The sequence below is a fragment of the Anneissia japonica genome, unplaced genomic scaffold (genome assembly GCF_011630105.1).
Source record: "Anneissia japonica isolate Jap-2015-1 unplaced genomic scaffold, ASM1163010v1 scaffold287754_len4335492_cov202, whole genome shotgun sequence".
Classification (NCBI taxonomy): domain Eukaryota; kingdom Metazoa; phylum Echinodermata; class Crinoidea; order Comatulida; family Comatulidae; genus Anneissia; species Anneissia japonica.
The window spans coordinates 1917727-1943218 of record NW_022705543.1 but is presented as its reverse complement, the minus strand read 5'-3'; the positions used below and the strand labels follow the sequence as shown (position 1 = coordinate 1943218).

Below are 25492 nucleotides of genomic sequence, written 5' to 3'. Positions count from 1 at the left end.
TTTCAATATCAATTAAACTCATCATTGTTAAAGCTCATCACCATTATCATTATCATACTCATAAAAAAAAAACCAACTCTCTGTGTTCTTGAAACTTTACATCAAGAAAATTAAAATAAAATTAAGGTCATTACAAATTTTTTAACGACCCATTAGACTTATTTTATTTTATGCAATAAAAGTTATTTTTATAAAAAATTATCTATATAATCAAGGTGATATGAATAAAAAAATAACTTTTTAATATTCTTCATCACAATTTATCATAATAATGACTTTTTTTTTTGCGAGCAAATGAAGTCTTATACCTGTAACAAATTGAATGATTATCTTTTATCACAGAAAAAAAATTCACTGACATATGGTTGTATAAATATTGTTCTTTCCTTACCAATAATGAAGAAAATTGGCAAACAAAGCAAAAAGAAATAAACTCTACATCAGTAATGTTGCATGATCCGGGAAATCACAATACTAGAATAAATTCATCGATAATATCGGTCACATGTTACTTATTGTCCAATCAGAAGGGATCAATATATCATAATTTTAGTTTTGCCTGTCTTATTGATAAAAGAAACGTATTCTATCTGAAATTTGGTAAAAACTTGCAGTTAAAATTGGTCTGCTGAAAAAAAAAAAATTTCCACAGACAATTGGTTAAATTTGGATTTCTCCACATTTAAAATGATGACAGTAATAAAAGTTTCATAATCATATTTAAGTACTAATTCTCAACTATGTTTCATTAACACTCTAACCGCCAGCGGTTTGAAAAAATAGTATCAGCCAGCGCCCAACATTTTAGCAAATGTTAACACTTTTACGAAGCTCGTTGAGAGTGCGTATGTGATCAGATTGACATGTAGTGAATATTACAAGAACTACAAACATTTTGGCTTTACAATAGTACCAAACACTTTATTCTACTCAGAATCTGTGACCCATAACAGTAAAATGAACATGACTCACTTCTGGAGATTTATGCAATTTCGCACAAAGAAGCTGTAATAATCGGGATTTCGTGAAAGTAAATCAATACCGCTTAACGTAAGCAAACCAATAGTGAAATACTTACGGTCCAGACTGAATATAGTGTTCAAATCGTTAGTACATGTCGGTAATTACCCCATCTATCGGATTCCGTAAAAAAAAACCTGAAACACGGAAATCTCCATGTTTGGCGGTCAAGCGTTGCATTACCAAACACGAAGACCTCCGTGTTTGGCGGGCAGAGTGTTAAGGAAAGACATAACGTTTTTTTCTTAATAAAAAATAAGAAAGTCTAACAATAATCGTTCTACAAACGCTTTTAGGGATTTTTAAAATTATAAACAGCAAGTTTCTAAAAAGAAAATCTCAAGCGCTTAGAGGCATTTTGCAAGCTGCAATGTAAAGTTATGTATTTTTATTATTACAAAGATCCCAACAACCGCCAAGAATTTTGTGTTTAGAAGTTACAAGTGGAAAGCCAAAGTGGAAATGCATAGATTAAGTTTTGAAATTGTGTTGCCTTTTTTTTACATTATATTTTCACTTTCTAATTAATTTTTTCCTATGGAATAAAAATTATATATAAATATACATATGCCTTATAATCTTGTCTCTGTATAAACATCCTTGATAACTTATGAAGTCTTGGAATATTCAGAAGAAAGTAGTTTTTCTGTTTTTTTTGCTTATATTTGTGTCTATCACAAGACACTGTATTCAAAATAACCATTACTGAATATATCCACCAGACAAGACAATTTTACAGATCATTGTCCTATTAGTCTCTCGTAGTATTACATTTATTGGTTTGAAACTGATCTTACTGTATTAAGGATGTAATTTTTCATTTATAGGAAGGTAGATTGAAGGTGTAATATGAACAATATTACATACAGTATCACTTTAATGTTTTCTGTATCTGTTTGTGACGATGCTTGTTGAAATTATTTATCTCCTCAATAAATTAAAATCATTTAATTATAAGTTACAAAACAGCAGAAGAAAACCAAATAAACAATTAAGAATAATCAATTATCCAATTAACCAAGTATCTTATTAATTATTACCAATTAAATTTTTTTCTAACTAACTTAATTTCTATAATTTTAAATTTTGTTTCACTGACATTTGTGGTAATTTATTTATTTTGTGAGATGTGAGGTTGGCTGAGAGGTATTGTTCCTGCTTCTTGTGCTGAACACCCCTGTTCAAACCAGCCAGCGTTAGGTTTTAATTTTGATCGCTTGGCTCCTTGATTAACCCTCATATTTTACTTGGACAATAAATCATCTTAGTATCTTCTTGCAAAGGTATTAAGTTAGTTACTGGAATCTGTATACAGGAATTGCCTCCTAGGTTTCGGCATTTGTTAGTTGAACAGGTGGAAATAAATTATTACTATTATAGTTATTATTATTCTTTATTTTTATCACTTAAAAGCATCTTATATTTAATTGTTTTGTTGCATTTAGTTCTGTGTATTGGTAATAGACAGAATTAGTCACCAAAACAAAGCTGTTATAGTGGGTATTTTATGTATTTTTTATTAGAAGCTAAGTGTCTTGAATAGTTTCAATGAATTTTTAAGAATACTTTCAGATATTTTCCATATACAATACATCTTAAATACCAATAGATTGAAATTACTATTACTATATTACCTGAAAAGAAATCTGAAAACATGCTTAGAAATTTTAATCTGTGAAAAAAATGTCATCCATTATTGATAATTATTTATTACATAATTTAATAATACTTACATCTTTCTCTTCTAAATTCTTCATCACGGTGCGAAATGCTCGTGGTCCGACAGTGCGTCGTCCGTCACCTATAGCAGAAGAATCTTTCCTCTTGGCTGTAGATGAGAATGATTTCAATTACACATTTTCCATACCGTATCTATCGAAATTGATGATACATATTTAATTTCAACCTAATTACATCTGGAGAATCATACAACCTTTATGCCTTCCTTGCTTGATAATTTATGTGCATATTAATGAACCTTGTAATAAATAGGCTACAGTTTTCTCAAGATATAATATGAATTTGTGGTATTAACACATTAAAACCTTAAGAATACCGAGTATAGTAGTAATGATGTAGGAAGTCATAAATTCTACTGTTTCAAGACAGAATAATGTTAATGATAAAAGTATAATAATGATAATATAAATGACAATAAATAGTAATAATAATAACTTATTAATAATAACAATGATAATACAAAATAATAATTATTTTAGTAACAATTAACTAAAATTTGGATATGGATTTTATCAATATGCATAAATGTAACAATTTTTTGTTATTATATACAATTTAAATGTAGAGGTAATGTATTTTTTTAAATTTCTTAATTATATTTTATACTATGTACTATAAACATTTAAAAAAAGTTAAAACATAGTTATTAAAATGGTGTATTCTTACCCTGACAGGGACATGGGACTACCTCTACCTTGCCCCACCCCATTCTTGAATGAACCCTAGGATAAAGCCTGGCCTACATAACAGTTCATAGTAAAAAAGGAAAATTTGTGACCAGTTGGCCCTGATTTTTACTTGTCGCTTTGCTTGCACGACATAACAAATATTTTTTGGCGTCTGTGGAATCATAATTTTCACCAGCCTACTATCATTATAGACTTTGTTTATGCGACTTATAAATCAACATATATTATGACAAAATAAGTCTTGTGGTACGCCTGGTCAATTTGAGACACAAAAATTATGAAGCATGTTTTCAGATATCTGAATTTGAAAATGATCTTACTTTGGTTGTGCTCAATCTAGGACCTCAAAACAAAGACCAACATAAAGCCTAATATATTCACTTATCTAATATATCAACAACTAATTTTTCATTTTTGTACAACAAGACTCATTTTGTTACAACAGCTCACATTTAAGGTGTTGAAAAATATATATTGGTCATAAAAAATAGTGTATTTTATTGCTGGATAGAACATGGTACAGTTTTCAATTTCTTGCATCAATAATTTCAAGTCCATTAATAATATTTCTTGTGTTTCTGCTGACAGTTTGGAAATTATGTTTGGATGAAACCAAATACTTTTCATACATAGAGAAATGCTGATATAAAATAACTATCAAATTCCTTGTAATGAATTATTCCCATACAATAATTTTTATCTATCTAATATTGGTGTACTCATAATTCAAATTAATTTTGTGAGATGAATTATTAAAATGGAATTATTATGGAAATCTAAAGAATATATACAAGTAAACATAAAAAAGTAAAATGACAATTTAAAAAAAAAACACACAAAAATTAATCCAACATAATGAAGGTGCAGTATACTGTTAAAAATTTTAAGGCCTTTCAACGGCAAAATTCAATAATCTATTTATGTATTTTCTATATTATGTAAAATACAACTGACTCGCAACAATGTACTAACATACACTATATAGAATTCTTATAATTATTATTAATAATACATAAGAATATAGTAATCATACCAAATAATACTTACTCATAGTTTCAAATCAGATATTCATTTAGTATTTTACAGACATCATGAATATTACCATTATCATTTTTATTATTATTATTTATCTATCATAATTTTATATATATAAAATCACTGAAAAAGCCTAGAAAGGCATATGGTTATGTGATAACAAGGTGATTGACTTTTGAAAATCAGATATTCATTTAATAATTTAGAGACCACTAATATTACCATTATAATGGATGAATATACATAATAAAGTAAAGTAGTTTATTAGTACGCAAACGTTTTCGGGCATCGCCCTTCATCAGGTATACGTGATTCATTAGGTATATATATATAAAATCACTTAGAAAGCGTAGAAAGGCATATGGTTATGTGATAATAAGGTGACTGACTTTAAAAACTGAAAAGAGAAGCTAACACTTAAATAATTCATAATAATCTTAAATTACATTTTAATCTATTAAACAAATATCTACCATGAGGTTATGGCCTAAACCCCTAGTAAACTTCAACCACAATCAATTTATTCACTTTCCTCGTAGCCCCTGTCGTTGTGGAATGATGTGAACATGTATCTACCAAGAAGCGCCTCTTTACGGCTGCTAGGTAGTCACAGACCACGCCCATACGCAATTCAGCACAATGACGCTGCAAGTTATGGGTTATTCTCCTACCTCTACCTTTACCTTTATGCTGGCATCCTGTTTGCGCAACAAAATTAGCCCGACCGTCAGGGATTCATACGAAAAAAGTTTACGCTTTTCTTCAAAATTCCTAATGTTTGTTTGTACAAAATGTCTGGGTGACTTCTAACCTGGTTTGACAATGGCAACGATAATAAATAGGTCAAGGAAAAACTATCCAATAGGAAACAAGCTTTTGTTTACCTGTCATGGGGAAGTTTGTAATCCCAATTAATTAGTACAGGTAATACCACAAGGGAGTGTACTTCAACCAATCTAGTTGTGAATCTACCACCAAAAGTGACTGTAATACAGTATATTCTTATCATTATATCTCCCTGGCGATATTAGTATACACACAAACAGTATATACACACAAACAGTACTTCTCTACAAGGTTAGGAATATGCAAGATTTCTATTTAACTCACTATTTTTGAAATGTAATTATGTACTTGAAAATAGACTGTGTGATAACAAAGAAAAGTATTAGTTTGAAGAATCAGCATTTACTAAATAAAGAAATGTATTGTGTTAAACTGACATTGTTTCAAACCTCGAAATGCCAACTCTTTAAATGTAATCTTTCTTAAATCGAATGGTGAATGCTTTAAGCAGTCTTATAGATAAGCAGGTGCTGTATTAAGCGAACGATGTGTGGTAATGGCTGGCTTCAAAGCAAGACTTAATTTGCGTGGGAAAGAATTAACCTTCACCTACGATAGTCAACGTGTCAACAATTGAATGTTTAAACGTTGTTCTCATCAAACAACAAGTACACCACTGGATAAGATTTTTAAATAAATAAATAATATAAATAATGTAATGTTTTGTATTCATTCATTCACTTTTATTTCAGACATTGTCCATATGAAATACATAAATAAATATTAGTACAAGTACATGATGTACAGAGTACAACAAAGACAAGATGCCTGCTTGAACACATACAAAATAATACATTGACTGTACTTCATTTTCAATTCTTTGTTTTCAATTCATATTTTTGGCACAGACCAGCAAATTGGTTGGTAATTGATTTAAAGGAATTGTAGTAAAAATGTCTGTGAAAAAAAAATTGTTTCAATTTACAGCTGATTTTAAATTATTTGACTCTTTCATTGAATAATTCAATGAAAAAATAAATATTTAATTCAAATTATTGAGGGCAATTTGAGTGGTAAGAGCTGCTAACTACGGTCTTAACATCGGTGCTGGTTTGAGATAATTCACTGGTGATACGCTTGGTAGAATCAAGTCTTCTCAGAAATGGATTAAAACCGGAGGTCCAGTGTACATATCTGGCATGTGGACACTTGAAAGAACCAATTGCATCTTTCGATATAGTAGAGGACGCCATCGCCGATGCTATGGTTCATTTCAGCCACTGAGGGCCTCTCTATGGTAGCTACAGTAGTCACGGATCACGCCCATACACAATTCAGCACATATTGCTGCGAGTTATTCTCCTACCTTACTTTTATTTTATCACAGACAGTAAATACAGTATCTGTAATTTGTTTTAAAAACAAATTACTTAATTAAGTCCAATTTGCAATTCTCGATGTTATGAAGAATATGCTTTAATCTTGTATAAAGCAGGGGCGGATCCAGAATTTTTAAAATGGGAGGGAACAACATATTTAGAATAAATAAGTGAGAGCACTAATTTCAATATATGCCTTGAAATTTTAAAATTTAGTGGCCGGGGGGGGGGGGAGAAACGTGCCTCCCCATGCCCCCTACTGGATCAGCCCCTGTAAAGTATTTTGTATAAAGCCACATAAATAAAATCAAACTTACAGCGAATGAAAACCTTTTGTCCTCCGAGAGGATAACTTGGAATTTCCAATGGAAGTGGGGAAGATGATGACTCTAAGAAGACTTGGATATTGTTGATACTGATTTTACGATTTTCACACAATTGCTGGATTGCTTCTCTGATGAAAAAAATTAAACAAATTTATATTAATGACAAAAATTAACGACAACAATTAATTACATCTGTAGTAAAAGAGAAATGGTAACAATGATAATTTTTTGTATATAAGGTTATTACAAATTATGTATGGTAATAAAATAATTTAAAAAAAAATTTGCAATAAAAAAATTATTTTACTCAATTCCACTGTTCAATCTAAATAAATCCAAAACAACATAATACGAAATAAGTAGGTCGACCTAATTAATTAAATTACTTGGCAAATCCATAAAAAATAGAAGAACCCTTTGAAGCGCAGCTCTGGGCAAATTAAAGAGACATAAATACCCCACAGGAAAAAAAAAGTTAGTTACAAATTGAGTAATCATTCGCAAGAATGCATAACATACTCAACATTACGAACAGAGAAAATGAGTGACATTGGCTTGGTAAACCGTATAAAAAGACGTTTAAATTATATGTACTGTAAGACGAGTTCACATTAAATGCTGATGCATATTTTGTGACTAATGCATTTCTCTTTAGCGCTTGAGGGCGCTTAAAGTCTATAAGTTACGATTAAGATTTAAGGTGTCGGTGTAGTTACATAAGTTGCCATCAACGTGTTCTCTGTTAAACATTAATGTAACATAACCGACGCTGATTAACTGAACCCCGAAGAGTAGCAATGAAATTTTTCTACTTGATAAATACGTGCATTGTGGTTTATGAGCGTAATGTTGTGAACCCGTACTTACTGGGGAGTAACTACTTCTTAACATGCTCGTTAATCACTTTAAGTATGTGCTGTATTTCCGCGTGACACAAATCATTTTGAGAGGCGCCTTTCTCCTTCGGCAACAACTCCATGATTCATCCGTAACAATCCGCACGAACATTTCTAATAAATATTTGACACATGTTATTCTCCGATTCATTGCAGCATACCGCAGGTAAGACACTAATGTACAGGAAAGCAAAACAAGACTGAGGTAGCGAACTGTCACCGACCTCATTATGACTATCAGTTTGTGAAGGTTATGTAAAAATGAGATGCGTAATCGTCTATAAATAAGAGTTTCTCCAAGCATAATCAATTTCTTGTCATTTCTTTTCAATGTCATGCTCCATACTCTAGAGTAGTGTGTATTTTCACGTGCAGTATACAATCAGTTTCACGTGGAAATAGAGCAATTCCGCGACTTCTGTCATCAGCCAGTAGGTTACAAATAGTACTGTAATAATTTTCTGAAAAAAATGTGCGGAGTAGTACGTGGGAGATATTATGCAACGTTCATCCAATGTTGTTAGTGCAGGACTTGGTCTTTTCAACATGATTTTAGTAATTCTGTAGCGTGTTAATATTTCTAATTTCACAAGACTGAAATGGTTACAAATCTTGGATATTTTTCAAAGCTTAGGAGACCTACAGTAGACAGCGATTTAAATTTTTAACTAATATGGCTATGCGACTCCTAATTCCATACGGATTCTGTTATATCCCTCTGAATATGCTTGGGCTTATATTATAAGCAGATCATTCACAAGAGATATTACAAAGCTTGGGGAAGCGTATGCCACTCGTATCTATTATAGTTTGCTGTGATTCAGAGGTAAAATAAGCAAAATTTGTCAAAAAATATCATAAATCAGATGACGTAGAAAGATATTACAATCTAATATAAATTTTTCAATCAATCGTTTTAGTAATTTCATTTGATAATAAAACAATAATAAAGACATTATATTATATAATTTAATAGGATTTGTTACATGTTTGTTTATGTAACTACAGAATATTTCCTGCTCTCACACACATTAATGTACAATGAAACCTGTTGATTGCTTGTTCTAGTTCATATGCTTTCATATTAATCTTATGTTTACATAACTTCTTCACTTCGATCTAAACACAGCAATATATCAATACAGAAGGGGAATAAACGCAATAGGTTTCCTGAATGTCATGAATTTACACAACATCAGAAAGTAATCCTTGATAATACCTATGGTGGATAATTATAAAACATACATGGCCAAATAGAATTAACTGTTAGTTCACATCCATGATTTGAAATTATTCTTGGTGAGGGTATTTTACAATTTGCTATTTACCAACCTATACTAGCAGTAAAAAAATTAATCCTTGCCAAGCCATGGGGCTCATATAGGCTGGAGCGTATCTACAGTTTCAAGTATTGTGAAGCGGATGAGAGTGTGATGCTCCCGCCCCCCCCCACCCCCAGGCGTAAAATGAATCTTTGTAATGCATTCTGAGATTTATGTTTCCACCTCTTCTTTGGTTTTCAAATCGTCATAATTTTTATTTTCCATGGAAATATGATTGTTTTTTGAAAAATAGCAAACAGTTAATTTTTTTATGAGGCTCAAAAATTTGATGAGGGCGGAGACATGAAACCAATTAACTTTTTTTTGGCCTAAACATACTACATATTTCACTGAGTTTAGAAGCTTAGTGTAGAGTCAAATTTCATCATGGATTTAAGCTGTCTAAATAAAAATCTTTTATTACAAATCCAGAGAAAATCTGCTGTAAAAAATACAAGAAAAATAACTAATAACAAAAAATTGTACAGTTTTAGAGAAGTCAGTTGCTTTGCTGTGAGTAAAGAGTTATATCATATACTAAATCAATTTACCAATTAATTACATTAAAATCATACTGATCATTTATCTAAACATTTTTTCTAACATTGTTTTTATTTTTAAAAATCAGAGTCATAGACAAGTCAAGTTGCATTGCTGTGAGTAAATAGTTATATCATAAATTAAATCAATTTATCAATTAATTAGATTAAAATCATACTGTCATTACCTAAATCATGGAGTCATAGAGAAGCCAGCTGAGTAAATATAATCATAAATTAAATCAAATTATCAATTAATTACAATGAAATCATATTCCCATTATCTTATTATTTTTTTTAATGTTACAAAAAAAAAAAAAAATTACAGAGTCAGAAGTCAGTTGCATTGCTGTGAATAAATAGTTAAATCATAAATTAAATAAATTAATTAGATTAATTTATTTAATTTATTTATTAAATTAAATAAATTAATTAATTAGATTAAAATCATACTGTCATAATCTAGACATGTTTCATTAAATTTTGGTTTGCAACTGAAAATCATAACAAGAAAATAATTCCTCACTGATTAACAAGATGTATACCAAACAATACATTGATATATCCTTTGCATCTTAAGACCATTAAAACTGGCTGGTAATCAGTTTTTGGATTATTAAAGCTTTAAGTCCGATAAATCAGTTAACAACTGAATTATTTTGATACAAGTCTCATTAAAAGTTAACAATCTATTTAATCCCTTTAAATAAGCAATTTAAAATTTTAATTACACTTTTGATGGTTTACATATTTTACCACAAATTGTAACGAGTACCTAGGCCTAAAATGAACTGATTGTAAGCTAGGCCTTGTGGCTAGCGACAAATCAACAGTGGACTTGAACCGGTTCACCCTCATTAATTCCGTTTATAGCACACTGATATATTGACAAACTTTAGCTCATTGATTTGAGGAAAGAGAAAGGAAATCTTTTTTGACTGCTGTTAATTGATATTCAATTTTAATTACACAGAAAATCACTTGGATCAAAAAAAGGTAAAGGTAGGAGAATAACCCATAACTTGCAGCATCATTGTGCTGAATTGCATATCAAACAATGGGCTTACACATACAAAAGAACCGAAATGAAAACATTGGCAGATGTGTATTGTTAATTACATGATCGAACATGTTGACTGAGTTGCGCTAGTTGGGTCAATTAAATTTATAGCATGGCTTGCAACTGTCTGGAGTAATTAACAATTTGTGGTATGTCCAAAACAAACTATTTATTATTTATTGATGTAAACTTGACTTTTCATTTAAGTACCGTACACTAGCGCACCTGATGAGTACAGCATGGAATGGTGGTCTAATAACTGTCCATACAAAAAACTTTGTACTGCTGTATACAGTAGTATTGATTAATATAGAATAAATGCAATTACTGTAAAATCCCTATTAAGGTGACACCTTCAGGACCAAAGAAATGTCCCCAACATAAGGGTGTCCCCTGAATGGAGGTTGGCTGTAGTGTTAAAAGATATATTTTTCCTTGTTTCGTGGCTGAAAAAGTGTCCCCTTAATATGGATGTCCCCCAAATGGTGGTGTCCCAAAGGAGGGGTTCTACTGTAATTCTAAAGTTTGTTTACATATGTACAAGTTTGTTCCAAACTTGCTGAGTGCTCTCTGTGACAATTTCAACAAGATTACCTTTTACATTGTGTGTGTGTTATGAGCTTTTTCACGCTTAGCCCAGTGCATATGTTCCGATACATGTTTGTGGATGTGTCCCTGTGTATCTGTCTCTAGGCACTGGAGTATGTTTCTCTGGCCTAGTTTCTCTGAGTATGCACATCTGGGTATGTATCACTCAATATGTCTCTGTATGTGTCAAGGGTATTATGTAGTAGGGAGAATGTTGTGTATCTGAAGCTACAGGATATATCATAGTGATTATGTGTTCAGGTGTAATGTACACAAACTCTATACATGTATGTTTTGTTATGGTGTGGGATGTCTGTGGGTATGTGTCAGGGTATATATAAGGGTATATGTTCACACTAACCTGAGGTTTTTTCCTTTGATTGCTGGAACTTTCGCAACTTCTTTAGCTCCTACGACTTCAAGGTCCACATAGAAGAAATCTCTCATACGCTATAAGCCAAATTTATAAAAATGTAAACTTCAAGTAGGTACAGAAAGAAATGGGAATGTCAGTCAGGTTGTAGAAACTAAAGATGGGGGATTTAATGAGATAGGGAATCACATTTTATATTACAGATTTGAAATATCAAATACTGTTCATGTTAGAAAGCTAAATTGTAAGATCAATAATGGTCAGGGTTAGGCTAGGCACAGGACAAATTAGGGGTAAGGCTAGGGTCAAAGAAAGTAGTCAAGATTGTCTAAAAATGATCTAATACACAAATACCAACAGATCCAAATGGGAAGGCGTTTGTTTAGAGAAAACATATTTTTAATACCAGATTTTCACAGATTTTTTTTTTATACTTTAATATAAATAAAATGTTTATAAATAGATTGTGAATTACTATATACATGTTATGAAATCCAGGAATGGTCATGTTTGTATAAAAATAACGGGCATACATTTTCCATAATGGAATTGTAAATTTATCAGGCCTATATATTTATAATGAAACATTTATGTAAATGAATTGCATTTCATGAGCATTTTGTAATCCTCTCATATTTTGAACATATTTCTTAATAACATTTTTTTTATTTGAAATGAGGGTGAAAGTTTAGCAGTTTATATTCTAGCAGGGATTTCTAGCACAATTTCTATTCATGACACTTAATGTTCTATATCGTTAGAGTTGACAGGCATTATTGTTCATCCTAGATTCCCAGTTCCCTTAGCCCAGTTTCTGTGAATCAATGTCTATTAATGTCTACGTGTTTCTCTCCATTTGATTAATGGGAATGTTGTTGTTAAAGCTAGGTCTTCAAGTAGCTTTCAAACGAGTATTTCACATACACTACAGATGGAAATATCAACAAAATGCACCAAGAATATGGTAGCTAAAGCTCTGTCTAGACTACCAAATTTTCTTTGACAAAAAACTGTTGTATGCCCATATATAGGCATGATGTGCCTATATATGGTCATGATGTGATGTCATCATGACCATATTTAGGCATGTCCCATGTTTTTGTCAAAATCCAAGGGATTTGCCTACCGGTTTGGAAGATACATGGTTTTCATCTTTGTTAACCCTTTCCAGTGTGCTCCATTACCATTGCCTGAGGCTGTACCAAAGCTGGGAAATTACATCATCTACACTAAATGTCGGGTTTTTACTGGAAAGGGTTAAGCGTGTCGAAGGCTGCTCAAGGTATAATGTGGTACCAGCATGGCCGTAGGATACCGATGCACCGCCGCCCCCCCCCCCAAAGCAATTAGCAAATTAGTTCCAATAAGTGGGTAAAAAGCATTAAGATTGAACGTTAAGTTTTCATTGGAATCCGGATTTAGTTCTAAATTCTGGGATTCAATTTTGCATTCTTATTTTTCGCACACCTGCACACAAGCTGAAACCAACCCCCAGTATAAGTCATATATACTGTATTATTTTCGTGTGTCGGAGCACAAATTGTATCCTTGGGCTATGCACTTTCTTCATGCAGTCTCTATAGAGCAGTATAATTGTGTACCTTTCATCATTTATCCCCACCTTTCAATATCATATCATGCACCTTTGAAATTTGTCTGCATCGTTTATTAGAAATTATTGCATTATCACATGTTTAATTATGATTATCATTACCACGGAGTGTTCAAATGTCAATGTACTATACCAAGCTAGAACACAATGGAACATTCCCCGGGAGCTGAGCGTGATTCGCAAAGGCGTTATTTCTAATGTTTGGAGTAATAATGCGAAGTGACCTTAACAATACCATATGTACTATATATAATGGGGGTTAATACAAATTTTTTTTTTTTTTTTTTTAAATTGAATTTGAATATTTGTAATTTATTCTGCTATATATGTTTCTGCCTCTTATGCCGGGCCCTCGCATGCCACAGTCGTATGACCATCGCACGATGAATTTAACTCCACTCCCGGTAAGCGCTAGACGTCGCGATGACGTCTGCTGATTGTCGGTGGCATTCTGAATAGATCGTCATTAAAAACAAGCCATTGCACGTTTCGTGACGTTGCGATCGCCATAGAGCCGCGTTGGCCGTTGTCAGGAGCATGAGTGCCCGGCTTCATGCTTTGAAAACAATTTTTCAAATCGTCAAAAGTAAATATTTTGATGAGGCCCCAAAATTTGATGAGGGGACTGAAATTAGCAATTCTAATTCTAATACTAGAAAAATTATTAGAAATGATTATTCAGGAATGACATTTTCAATTTAAGATTTGGAAAATATAAACATGAGGGATTCCCCAATGCACTCAGAGATTTGTAATTTAAATAATTTTCTTTGGCCTACTACTAGAATAAAATATTAAAAACTAATATTTAGGAATGACATTTTTAATTTCAGATTCTCTAGTACACCATTCTCTGACTCTGCGAAAGGGATTTGCCATTTAAATTGCTTAATTAATTTGTAGAACAAGTAGCATTGACCTGGTTTCCATGTAAAATATGGATTCTTTAATCACTAATGGTTCATTTATCATACTTCAATGGTTCAAGGGAAATCAGAAAAAGAAACAGCATGACTGTATGGCCACATGGAGATGCAATTTAAGATGCAATAAAGTTTCCTTAATACTATAACACCTCGAATAGAAGCCCAATGGGTTTAATCTTGAGAAGCCTATCTCAAATTGAAGCCACCCCCACCCCCCAGTGATGGCGCCAGGATCTGCCCGACGGAGGGGCTAAAGGGTCTAAGGGGGGAGGGCTAGTTGAGCGAATCGAGTCTCATTTGGCTGGGGGCCAGGGGCCGCCCAGCTCTAGCCCCCCAGCCCCCCTGGCGCCACCACTGACACCCCCTCTTTAGTTTGCAAAAGGAGCCTCGAAAAGAACCCCATGGGCTGTTTTTTAAGATAGCATAGGCTTATTTTCGAGATAGAAAAGTACACAATCTGTACATGAATTTAAAACAAACAAAACAAATTAAAAACCTGCTTGGTTTATACAGATAGCATAGATAAGATAGCATAGGCTTATTTTCGAGATAGAAAAGTACACAATCTGTACATGAATTTAAAACAAACAAAACAAATTAAAAACCTGCTTGGTTTATACAGTAGTTTTATTTTATTTTATTTAGTTGATTTAATGCCGGTTACCACACTCCATGATACAGACTGAAGTAGCCACTTGTTTTATAGTAGTTCCCAAAATATAAGGTATCCATTTTTGAAAGAAGCCCCCTATTTACGCTGCAAAATTAGCCTCGAAAAAGAAGCCCATCCAAAAGTCACAAAATAAAAGAAGCCCAGGGCTGCTATTCGAGATTTTAGGGTATAAAAATAACAAGAAATAGTCCTTTGTCAGAGTTTGTAAAGGCTACACAGATCAATTGAATCTGAGCACAGCATGAAGTCCAATTAATTAGTAATTAGTAAGCCACTCAATAAATCAATCCATCAATTAAAGGTTCATAAAATTGAACTTGTGGCTCAATTAATCAAATCAGCTACTCCACAAATCCAATTACCATCCAGCTAATCACTAGTCAACCTATCAATCACATGATTCAAGGCCAATCAATCATAAATCAATTAATACATGATTAAAGAGGGTAATTTTCAGGAACTTAGCACCATTGTTCATTTAACCACATATCTATGTATTGTGATTTAAATCACATGTTTCCAATGTACTTTGTAATTAGTAACATATAATTTGTTTTGAATATAAAAAGAGGTTTACGGTAATTATGATTTTTATGGAAATTCGACTTCTTGTGTTTAGCAAGACTTCTTTAGAACTTTTTAGCTGGCCTGGCACCTCACACTCCCCCCCACCCCCACCTCCTTAAAATAAAATTAAAAAATTGGGGAAAAAAGAGAAAAATATTCAAAGGTTAAATCACGACAGTGCCATTTCCTGTCATCTAAACGTGTCATAATCATAAGTTTACTTACCTCAACCGCAACCATGGTCGGGCAAAGGTGGTATAGACCCCTCCGACTGTGAAATTCCATAGGCCTAATGTTGCAGCATCTAATCAAAAATTTTAACCCCACCAGGTACCCACTTATACTCCTGGATGTAGAGAAGCAATGCAGATAAAGTGCCTTGCCGAAGAACACAAGTGAAATGCAATATTGGGGGATTGAAACCCCGACCTCAAGGTTGGGAAACCAAACTGCTTTCGCTGCGGCAAACCACTACTTAAGTAGACTGTACTTAATATATATATACCAGTATCTCTTTGGATATACATGTACCTGTATATGCATTATTTGAATTGTTGAAATTTACAGTGTTATTAACAGTAACGGTTATTATACCTGGTCTAGTTTTGGGCTACCGAGTACTTTTAATAGTGGTGGCAACGTTAATGATTTTTTCAGCGAATCTGTTTCATCGACAGACGGCTTCTTCGTCTAAAAAAGTAAACACAAAAGAACATCCAAACATGCCAAACAAAAGAAAATGAACATGCAAACCAAAATAAAAAGAAATGTCAGAAATCAAAGCTTCCTAAGATCCACTGCATTCACTAAATATCAATTATAACAAAATTAATTTGTGTGTACAAATATATGAGTTATAAAAAGGGAAACTATTTTGTTACTTTCTATTTGTTTTATAGTCAATTTATATTTTTTGGAAGCACAGAAGTTATAATATACAAAAGTTTTGATATAAATTAACTTTTTTGATTTTCAACCAAATGAAGCATACGTAAAAGTACACTGGACGACTCATTCAAACAATTTAATAGATAAATTTCTACCGCATCCAACAAATACACAAACAATTATAACACAAACAAGTATAAGGATTTGAACCCAGAATTCTGAGATTGAAGGCTGTGGCTACTCAATATTCCATGATTATTGCCAATTAGTTCTAAGTTGTCTGATAATTTTCGGTGGAGGACACAGTAGGGTCTCTGCAACCCCTCCCCAAAATTGATGGCGTTTATTTCAACAACAAAGCAAAGCGTCATTCAAATTATTAGTGGTGGTATACAATCCAGGATCAAGGAAGAAATTCTTAATGAACATTTTGGAATGAAATTGGTATGTGCTGAATTACATACAAGACTATGAAACAAACTCTGGTAATTTAAGACATACTGCATCATTGAATATGACAGTGTATTAACAATTTCTTCCTGTGATGTCTTGGCTATCATAAATCGTAAATTAAATTAAATATCATGAATGCAGTGAATCCTTAGAAGGTACAATATTTGCACGCATTAACAAACGACATGAAACAGAAATTGGTAATTACAATAAGTGAGATGAGATGAATAATATACAGTGTGCAAGATTTTTGAAATTGTTAATATACTACTATATACAGTAATGTGCATAGATTTGAAATATTTAGAAAATGAAAACCTTTAAATAAAAAAAAAAAACAAAAAAAAAACATCAAATTAATTTTTATGGAAACAGAAAGCAAGGCCAAATAAAATTGTTTGTTTCATGTCCAGGAGCTGAAATTTTTTTGGCGGAGGGTATTCACTATTTGTTATTTACAATACTATATACTAGTGACAAACGGGCTGGTAATACAATTTTTTTTCTATTGAAGTATAATTAATCTTTTTAATGTATTCTACCATTTATGTTTACCTCTACTTATACTTTGACAAAATTCTTTCGAATTGTCGTAACTTTAATTTTCCATGGAAAAGTTGTTGTTTTAAATAGGAAATAGTAAATAATTATTTCATGAGGCTCCAAATTTCGACATGAAACTAGCAGTTAATTGTATTGCCTATAATTATGCACTACATCAGTTTATGATCTCTATCAGTTTTCCCCATGATAATATTCAATTGGGTTTCAACAATGATTCTGACAGGTTTCAGTAATAATCATAACATTATGAACTTTAAATGGTCAGTTTTGTATACATAAGTTATTATTTTATGTGCTTAATAATATATGTATGTATTCGTATACATTTATCTCTGGTTTTTATGAAAACACATTGGCCTTGTGATAAATTCCAACATCGTGAAAAAAGGATTTTTGTCTTAAAATAAACCTATTATTATTATTATTATTATTATTATTATTGATTGATATTATTATTGATGAAAATGTAATAATCCTTTTAAAGAGACGATTAAAAAATTTTCATGAGGATAAGTGACACAAATACTTGTACTTCCTGTAAAGGGACAGGGAAATATCCCATCGGCCAGGAGGGAGTTGAGAAGAGAAGGAAGTGATCTTGTGTTAAAAAAAATACAATTTTCATACCTATCATTAATATATATAAACATGTGTGAAATATTCTTAAATAAAGGAATTCAATAACTTTATTCCCACATGCACAAAAATCCTTAAATATGTCTTCTTACATTATTGTAAGTAAAGTGATAAAAGTACACAAAAACATGCAACTTTAAAAAATAAATCAATTCAACATGAAAACAAATCAAATAAAGTGTTCTAACATTGGAAATACTTTGAAAAAATATAAGTGAAATGCATAAAAATTATATAAGCAAAAGAAAATGCGTACATACCTCAGTGTGGCGTCTTTTTATAACAGCTTTACGTTGTAGCTTGGAGTTGGACCTTCCGATACCAGACTCTGGCTTACTGTCCCTGTAGTGACAAGAATAAAGAAACCATGGGTGTTACCGATCACAGAGTCAAAACCATGTCATTGGCCCAACCATGGCCTAACTACTAACTACTGTATCTACAACGCCACAATATTTCAAAGTCAATTAAAGTCTGCATCTCAGGAAGTGGTTGATATTTTTCGAGTCGTTTAATATTTGAGGTAAGTAATATTTTGACAGCTTATATTCCATTCAGTTAAAGGTCTATTTTTTTATTTTATACTCAATCATTTTAAGTACAAGGTAAGTCTATAAACACATGGAGATTTGTCTTACAATCTTTCCACTTAATTTTTTGTTTGTGCAGACTGGGGCAGAACAGATTTTAATTAATGAACCATTAGACTTGAATTCTCAAGATCTGCATCACTAGAGGATATACTTCAGACTTGAACTTAAAAAAGTTGAGACAACATAAACAAACAAAAAAATAGCCAAACTATTGTTAATGATTGTAAAAACAAAAAGCAATAAAACCCCAAATTGTAACACTATGATTGTCTGTGATTTTAAAGCTAATTAGCTTCCAACTGAAAATTTTATCTGCACCAATTTACTGATGCATATAATACAAATAAAGTTCTTGTATTTTTTTTAGCATGTTGACTGCCAGACCTTATTTTTAGGTTCCTTCCTGTGTGCCAAAACATGTACACATGTACGAACATCCTTTTTTGAAATTTTATCTAAAGTAGTCATATATCACCAAAATGGTATGTCTAATAAATTGGGCGGGAAAATATTTGGGGACGAGCAAACTCATTGCCAGCAATGGGACAGCAGTTTTTATTGCGCCTGCAAAGAGCGAGTATTCTCATCGCTTTATGCATGGGTTGGTATATGGTACAGTATATGTTCAGATGGTGCCCCTACTTGTGAAAACAAGTGTACTGCCAGCAACATAACACAATAAATATACATACGATTTGTATGTTATTGTGTAGATGTATATTCCCCTAATTATCAGCCGTTAAGTCTGTAGTTCTACAGTGTACTATAACAATAAAGTAATAAACGCTAGAATTTTACCCCGGTTTTGACGAGTATATTCGTCCATAGCGCCCTTAGCAACACCACGTGGGATGAGTATACTTGTTGCTGTTAAAAACCATATTTGGAAGTGACCCCTGCAGCATATCCTAGAAGACCCTCTTAAATAAATGAAATAATGTGATGCTTTTATCTCATGAGGCTTAAGCCCTTTCCAAACGATCAAATTTTATTTGACAAAAACAAGTGACATGCCTAAATATGGTCATGATGACATCACATCATTACCATATATAGGCACATCATGACTATATATGGACATACAAGTTTTTTGTCAAATAAAATTTGATAGTCTGGACAGGGCTTTAGAGAGTGGAATTGTATTTAGTTTTGAGAAACAGTCACAGGAATTGAACCCAGGACCCTGGGATTGAAAGGCAAGCACCTTAACCACTAAGCTATTCAACTCCATAGTATGCTTTAATTGTTAAGAAAGTTTTAAGTAAAACAATCTGCAAATCAGTGGAAATGCATACCATTAAGTGTTTTCTGTTGCATTTTCTGTTGTGTTAGAGTCTAAGATCATGAATTTTGGTTGGATATATAACAACCATACTCACAAAAAATTCTTTTATTGTTAGGAGAATAACCTACAACTCTAGTCTTAGTGTCATTGTGCAGAATTGCATATGGGCATGATTCGCTACTACTTTAGCAGCCATAGAGGGGTGGCGCTGAGTAGCTTAATGTCCAAACTATTCCACAACGACAGATGCTGAATAGAACCATAGCACCGGGGTGACACCCTACACTTCTGAAAGATGCAATTGGTTCCTTAAAGAGCACACGAGCCAGATGTGTAGAATACCTCCGTATCAAAGATTTAGTTCCACCAATCAAGTTCTAGGCAAGAAGTGGCTCCAACACTGCCAATGCTAAGGCTATAGTTAGCTTATACCGCCCAGCTGTAAGTGAACTATAAAAGCTTTAGCTCTACTAAAAAAAGTTTCCCTTATAAAGCAGCATCTCCACCTCTTTCTACTACTTGGTATTAACAAACATCATAGGTTTAAAAATATCCAAAAGCATACTTTAATCATTATTATCAATATTATTATAATCAATTTTCTAAAATAAAAAAATGTCACAACCCTTGATTTAAAGTGAGTAAAAAATAAAGTCCTGAAACCTTCATAAAGCCATCTGTTTGTTCTACACTACTTCCTTCTTACACAAATGTGTAATTGATTGCCTCGCTAGCCCCCTTGGCCCCAACTATGCATCTGTAAATTCCTACAAGGACTACACAGCTTGCTCCTCTGACCTACTTCTAGTTGACTTTGGAAGAAAACAAAAATACAGATTTTTGTTGACATCCTGCTTGCTAGAGAAGGTCTCTCATCATTAAACTTTAATGATATAGTGGTATGCTAAACGCCTCTCTGTGTACAGTTAATGAAGAAGAAACAGACAGAAAGTCACCAGATCACCTCCTGCATCCTTTCCTCTCCAAAAGCTACATCTCCCCTACACATGGCCCATTGTTTCCTGACAGGCAGGTCACACCTAGCTCAGCCCTTACCCTATGGGGCTGAGGTTAAAAACATTTAGTTTGTCACCTCTAGATGCCATAAAATGGCACTCTTAGGCCAGCTGCAGTCTCTAGCACTAAAAAAATGATTCTAGGCCTATATTTTTGAGATTTTAATGTAGCTCTGCAACAGCAGGGCATAGAGTCCTGATGGCTTGGCCGTGCCAGGTGGAACACCTGGTGGTGCCAACCATTTTCTATTTCCTTCCTACTTGTAGTGCAAATCCAAGAAAACTCAATTTCTCTCATTCTCTGGCCACACTAATTTATGTTATGTTCACTACAAGCAATTGTTGCACACGACATTACCAATGATCCCTCAAAAAATCACCCAGAGGCTCAGAAATACACTTTGTTCTAATGAATTTACCGAAATTGTAACCCTGTATTAAAATGTATTGTTGATGCTTTTGCAAATACTATAGATTGTATTATGATTTCAGAAAGTGGATAATACAGTATCTCTCCGGTAACATATTTTTAAGACAACAACATCCTGAATATATAATGTATTATTATTATTGCTTGCATTTAAAAAAAATATTTGTTGAACTCAAAATAAATTTTATAGGGGAATCAAGAATCAACAACGGAAGCAACAAAGTCCAACATGAAATAGTAATGTGCAAAAAAGATATATATTTTACACCCAGGCTCCAGGTGAAAAATAGTTGTTGATATGTACAACTGATTTTTTTTTTGTTTTTTTGGAAGGCACATAAAGGGTGTTTGATAAAAAAAAACAAAAAAAAAAACATGAGAATGGTTAATGAGATACAGATTTTTGAATACTGAAAAACTGGGGAAAAAGGGACGTAACTACCATTTTCCCCCTTTTTTTTTATTAAACTTTTTTTAACTCTCATACACATTCTCATAATGCATTTCTATGTTCTTTCCACATCAAAAAAATAATTTTATCTAAAATCATATTTAAAAAAAAACAAATAGGAAAAACATTAAGATATTATTAACGGCTGAAAATCAAATAAGAACATCATGTTTCACTGGAAATGACTTTCAATACTCGATGATATAAATCCGCTGTAAACAGATACATGCTAATCACCATAGGACATGAAATCCGTCTTGCATGACCTGTTCACGCGTGAGATAGAATATCTACAAATCAGCAATAATGCAATGGAGGTAGATGATCCTTACAATTAGAATGGGTTTTTGCCAGCCAGAAATGAGAAATAGCCATTGGAGGATACAATCTGCTGTGTAATGTAACAAGAAACGTATTATCATTACAACGGTGAAACATGAATGTGCACGAACGTGTTTACAGGTGCATGTACGTGTTTACAGGTGTGTACATACTCACTGATAGGCACTTCTGAATCTACTAATACGTGGATACGTCTGATTATATCAGAGTGGCAATAAAGTACCAGAAGGTGAAAAAAAAGTTCTTTCAGAATATACCTGCCTATTCTGAAAAAAAGAATATAAACTTTGAAATTCAATATTTGTTTTGCTTTGTAAATTTAAAGATGTTATTGTTCCCTGAAAAATAGCAGCAATTCATAAAAATCAAATCAAAGGTAAAATCAAAATTATCAACTTGAACGAAATTAGTGTATTTAATGTTTACCAATACATTTATCACCAAAAGTGATAAAAATTATAGAAACACTTCTAGTCTATGTAAGTTTTTCTATGATGTTTTATTACCATCTGGTATTAAAGTCAGGATAAACATTTCAAATAGGGGGAAACCAATTTCTTTACTTAAATTGTTGAAAGAGATGCATAAAAATTATAGCCATAAGGGCAGACCATTTTTTTAACTCTATAAAAATTTCACTATTAATAATTCGACAGTACTAATGAAACAAATTGTGTGACGTATGACTTCCGTTGACTGAATGGATACACTATGAACACCAGGTGTAAAACTGATTATTAGAAATGCTGTTTTATGTTTGTACATATTTACATAATCATTAATAGTATTTACATAAGAAATGTGGATTACTCTACATATCTACATATAAATAAATACTTCTCTGAAAACAATTAATTATAATCTCCCGCTGACCTGTTGATCAACACTGAAGTGTACAAAATACTTGTGGGTGACTGTCATTTCCATGACGACAAATACAACTGAAATCCTTTGGCGGTTTAACAATGACAAAGAGTAGTTCTAATGACATATTACTTGTAAATGTCAAAAGATGACACGTAAGTGGCCACACATGCGACACAATTACGTGGATAAATCACTCGTTATTAGACATATCACCTGCTCCGTCAAACCTAACGTATATCTTATACGTCAACTGCACATCTATTGATACTGTATCGCACATATCCTTGCATTTCCAACTTAATGAAGACATCCATCTCACATTCTCATTATTGTAGGAAGCGCATCACAGACTTATAACAAACTTTACGTCAATTAGCACGACATATTATTATTTCTAATTAGATGAAAAAGTGAGCTTCAGCAAAACAAGACTTTATACTACTATAAATATCAACTTTTATCCTGTTTACAAGTTATCCCAACTACGCAACAGCATGTTATGCAACATGCCTTGAATCTTCAAGTATATAAATATCAATGCAAGCATTAATTTACTCAGCTTCTACTACAAAATAAGAAGTTTACGAGATACGTTATTTTTAGTTATTACTTCAAAACACCTGTTTACTATTTCTGTATGTATTAATAAAGATAGATAATATTAATTGTAAACACTGAATTTATTAAAATGTTAATAATTTTATACCTATGCATGTCACCTAATAAGTTATAATAATTTTTACTATTAATAACAATAATAATAATAATGGTCGACTTATAGAGTGCATAACATGGAGACATATTTGCGCCTAACATAAACATGAACAAAAAGAATAATAATAATAAAGAGACAGAAAAAGTAATACTTAATCTAACCATAAAGACATACTTTATGATGATGTGCAGTTCTTCTGCTAGTCCTTTCATTTCGGTTCCTTTCCTTACTTGGTTAGCTTAGAATCTTTAGTTGGAATTTCTTTTTTTCTTATTTTATTTTAGTGCATTGAGACTTCGGTGTAATGCGCTATAGTAAATCCCACTACCTTACCATACCTTACTAATTCTACTCCATAAACTAAGCATGGTTATTAATAATTAGATTTGTATAATGCTAATATTGAATTCAAATGCTTTGGTCCAACCTGTAGGAAAATGGAAACCAAAAGGATATAGTTTTAAATAATAAATAATAAAAAAAATACTCAGCCTGCATTACTTTCTATAGTTGTTAAAAACGATCTATCAAGTAATTATTAATCCAGACATAAAATATAACATCCACACCTACAGGTAATACTTTATAATATATTCAAAACATCAGTTGTTAAAAATGATGTATCATATAATTATTAATCCTGACATAAAATAAAACATCCACACTTAATACTTCATAGTTAAATATATTCAAAAATATCCCTTTCTAATATTTCACTCGGTTTGCAAAAATACACATCAAAAGTCGATTCTAAAGAATGTCTGGCCTTGGGCTGTATCTGAATGAAAGAATTATAAGTCATGTAGTTTCTCCGAACAGTTCGGCTCTGATGTCAACAACAACGACCACTGGTAAATGGCAAGCAGGAAGAACATTTTACTCAAATGTTAACTAGCGCTATTAGACGCATAAACCACAGACAAATTGTCAACCAGAGAATCTGCATTACATTTATTGCATTTGGCTTAGGAATATATAATATCACCACGATGAAGGATTGTACCCTGAGGTGGGAATAAAGTCGGGTTGAGGGACATTAATCAGTGTTAGGAGAAGGGGTATTGAAATAAAATCCACTTATAATTGTTAATGTTATTCATTATTTTTTGGCGGTTGCAAACTTAAATACAAGGATAGTAAATAAAAATATACAATAGTAAGGTTTTTACCATGCCTACTTATTTCATGATAAGCTTTTGTTGCCCTAATTCTAATACAAATGGCAAAATCTTAGTATTTTTTATTTTTCTATTGGCTATTTAGTTCATCTCATTGAAAATATACACTTGCATATTCTTGTCCTAGAGATGTACTATCTGTCAGCTCATACAAAACATGGACCTGATGTTTATTACTATCCCAGAAAACCCACAACGGAGGAGACAAGCAATTACAACCCACGTTATTTTATGACATATGATGCTCACGCCGAACCAGAATGGCTGGAAATGCAATACGTACATTTATTCCACGGCGGCGTGTTGTTATCAAGTGCATAATTCTATTCCATATCGTTTTCCGTGATGTGCATATGTTACGCTACTGTACTTAATACCTTAAAGTGGTGTATAGCCAGAGGTGAACCAGACTACACTGGCTCATTTACATGTCAAAAACTTTGTTCACGGTTGACAGGTCATCTGTGAAAGCCCATCGACTTGGTGTTTGCATGGCAGATTATAGCAGGAGGAGCCTAATTGCATGATTGACAAGTCCTTTCA

At 32.4% G+C, this 25492-nt stretch overlaps 1 protein-coding gene across 1 annotated transcript in view; it reads right to left on the bottom strand.

Annotated features, from left to right (window-relative positions):
• LOC117105848 (pleckstrin homology domain-containing family G member 5-like) overlaps positions 1 to 25492 on the bottom strand; it is an 85806-nt gene that overhangs the window by 21527 nt on the left and 38787 nt on the right. Inside the window, exons 4-8 of the mRNA XM_033247159.1 lie at positions 18333 to 18414; positions 16126 to 16221; positions 11742 to 11830; positions 6967 to 7103; positions 2754 to 2848 (exon numbers count right to left, since the gene is read on the bottom strand). Coding sequence (XP_033103050.1) covers positions 2754 to 2848; positions 6967 to 7103; positions 11742 to 11830; positions 16126 to 16221; positions 18333 to 18414 — 499 coding nt within the window. The remainder of the gene's footprint in view (positions 1 to 2753; positions 2849 to 6966; positions 7104 to 11741; positions 11831 to 16125; positions 16222 to 18332; positions 18415 to 25492) is intronic.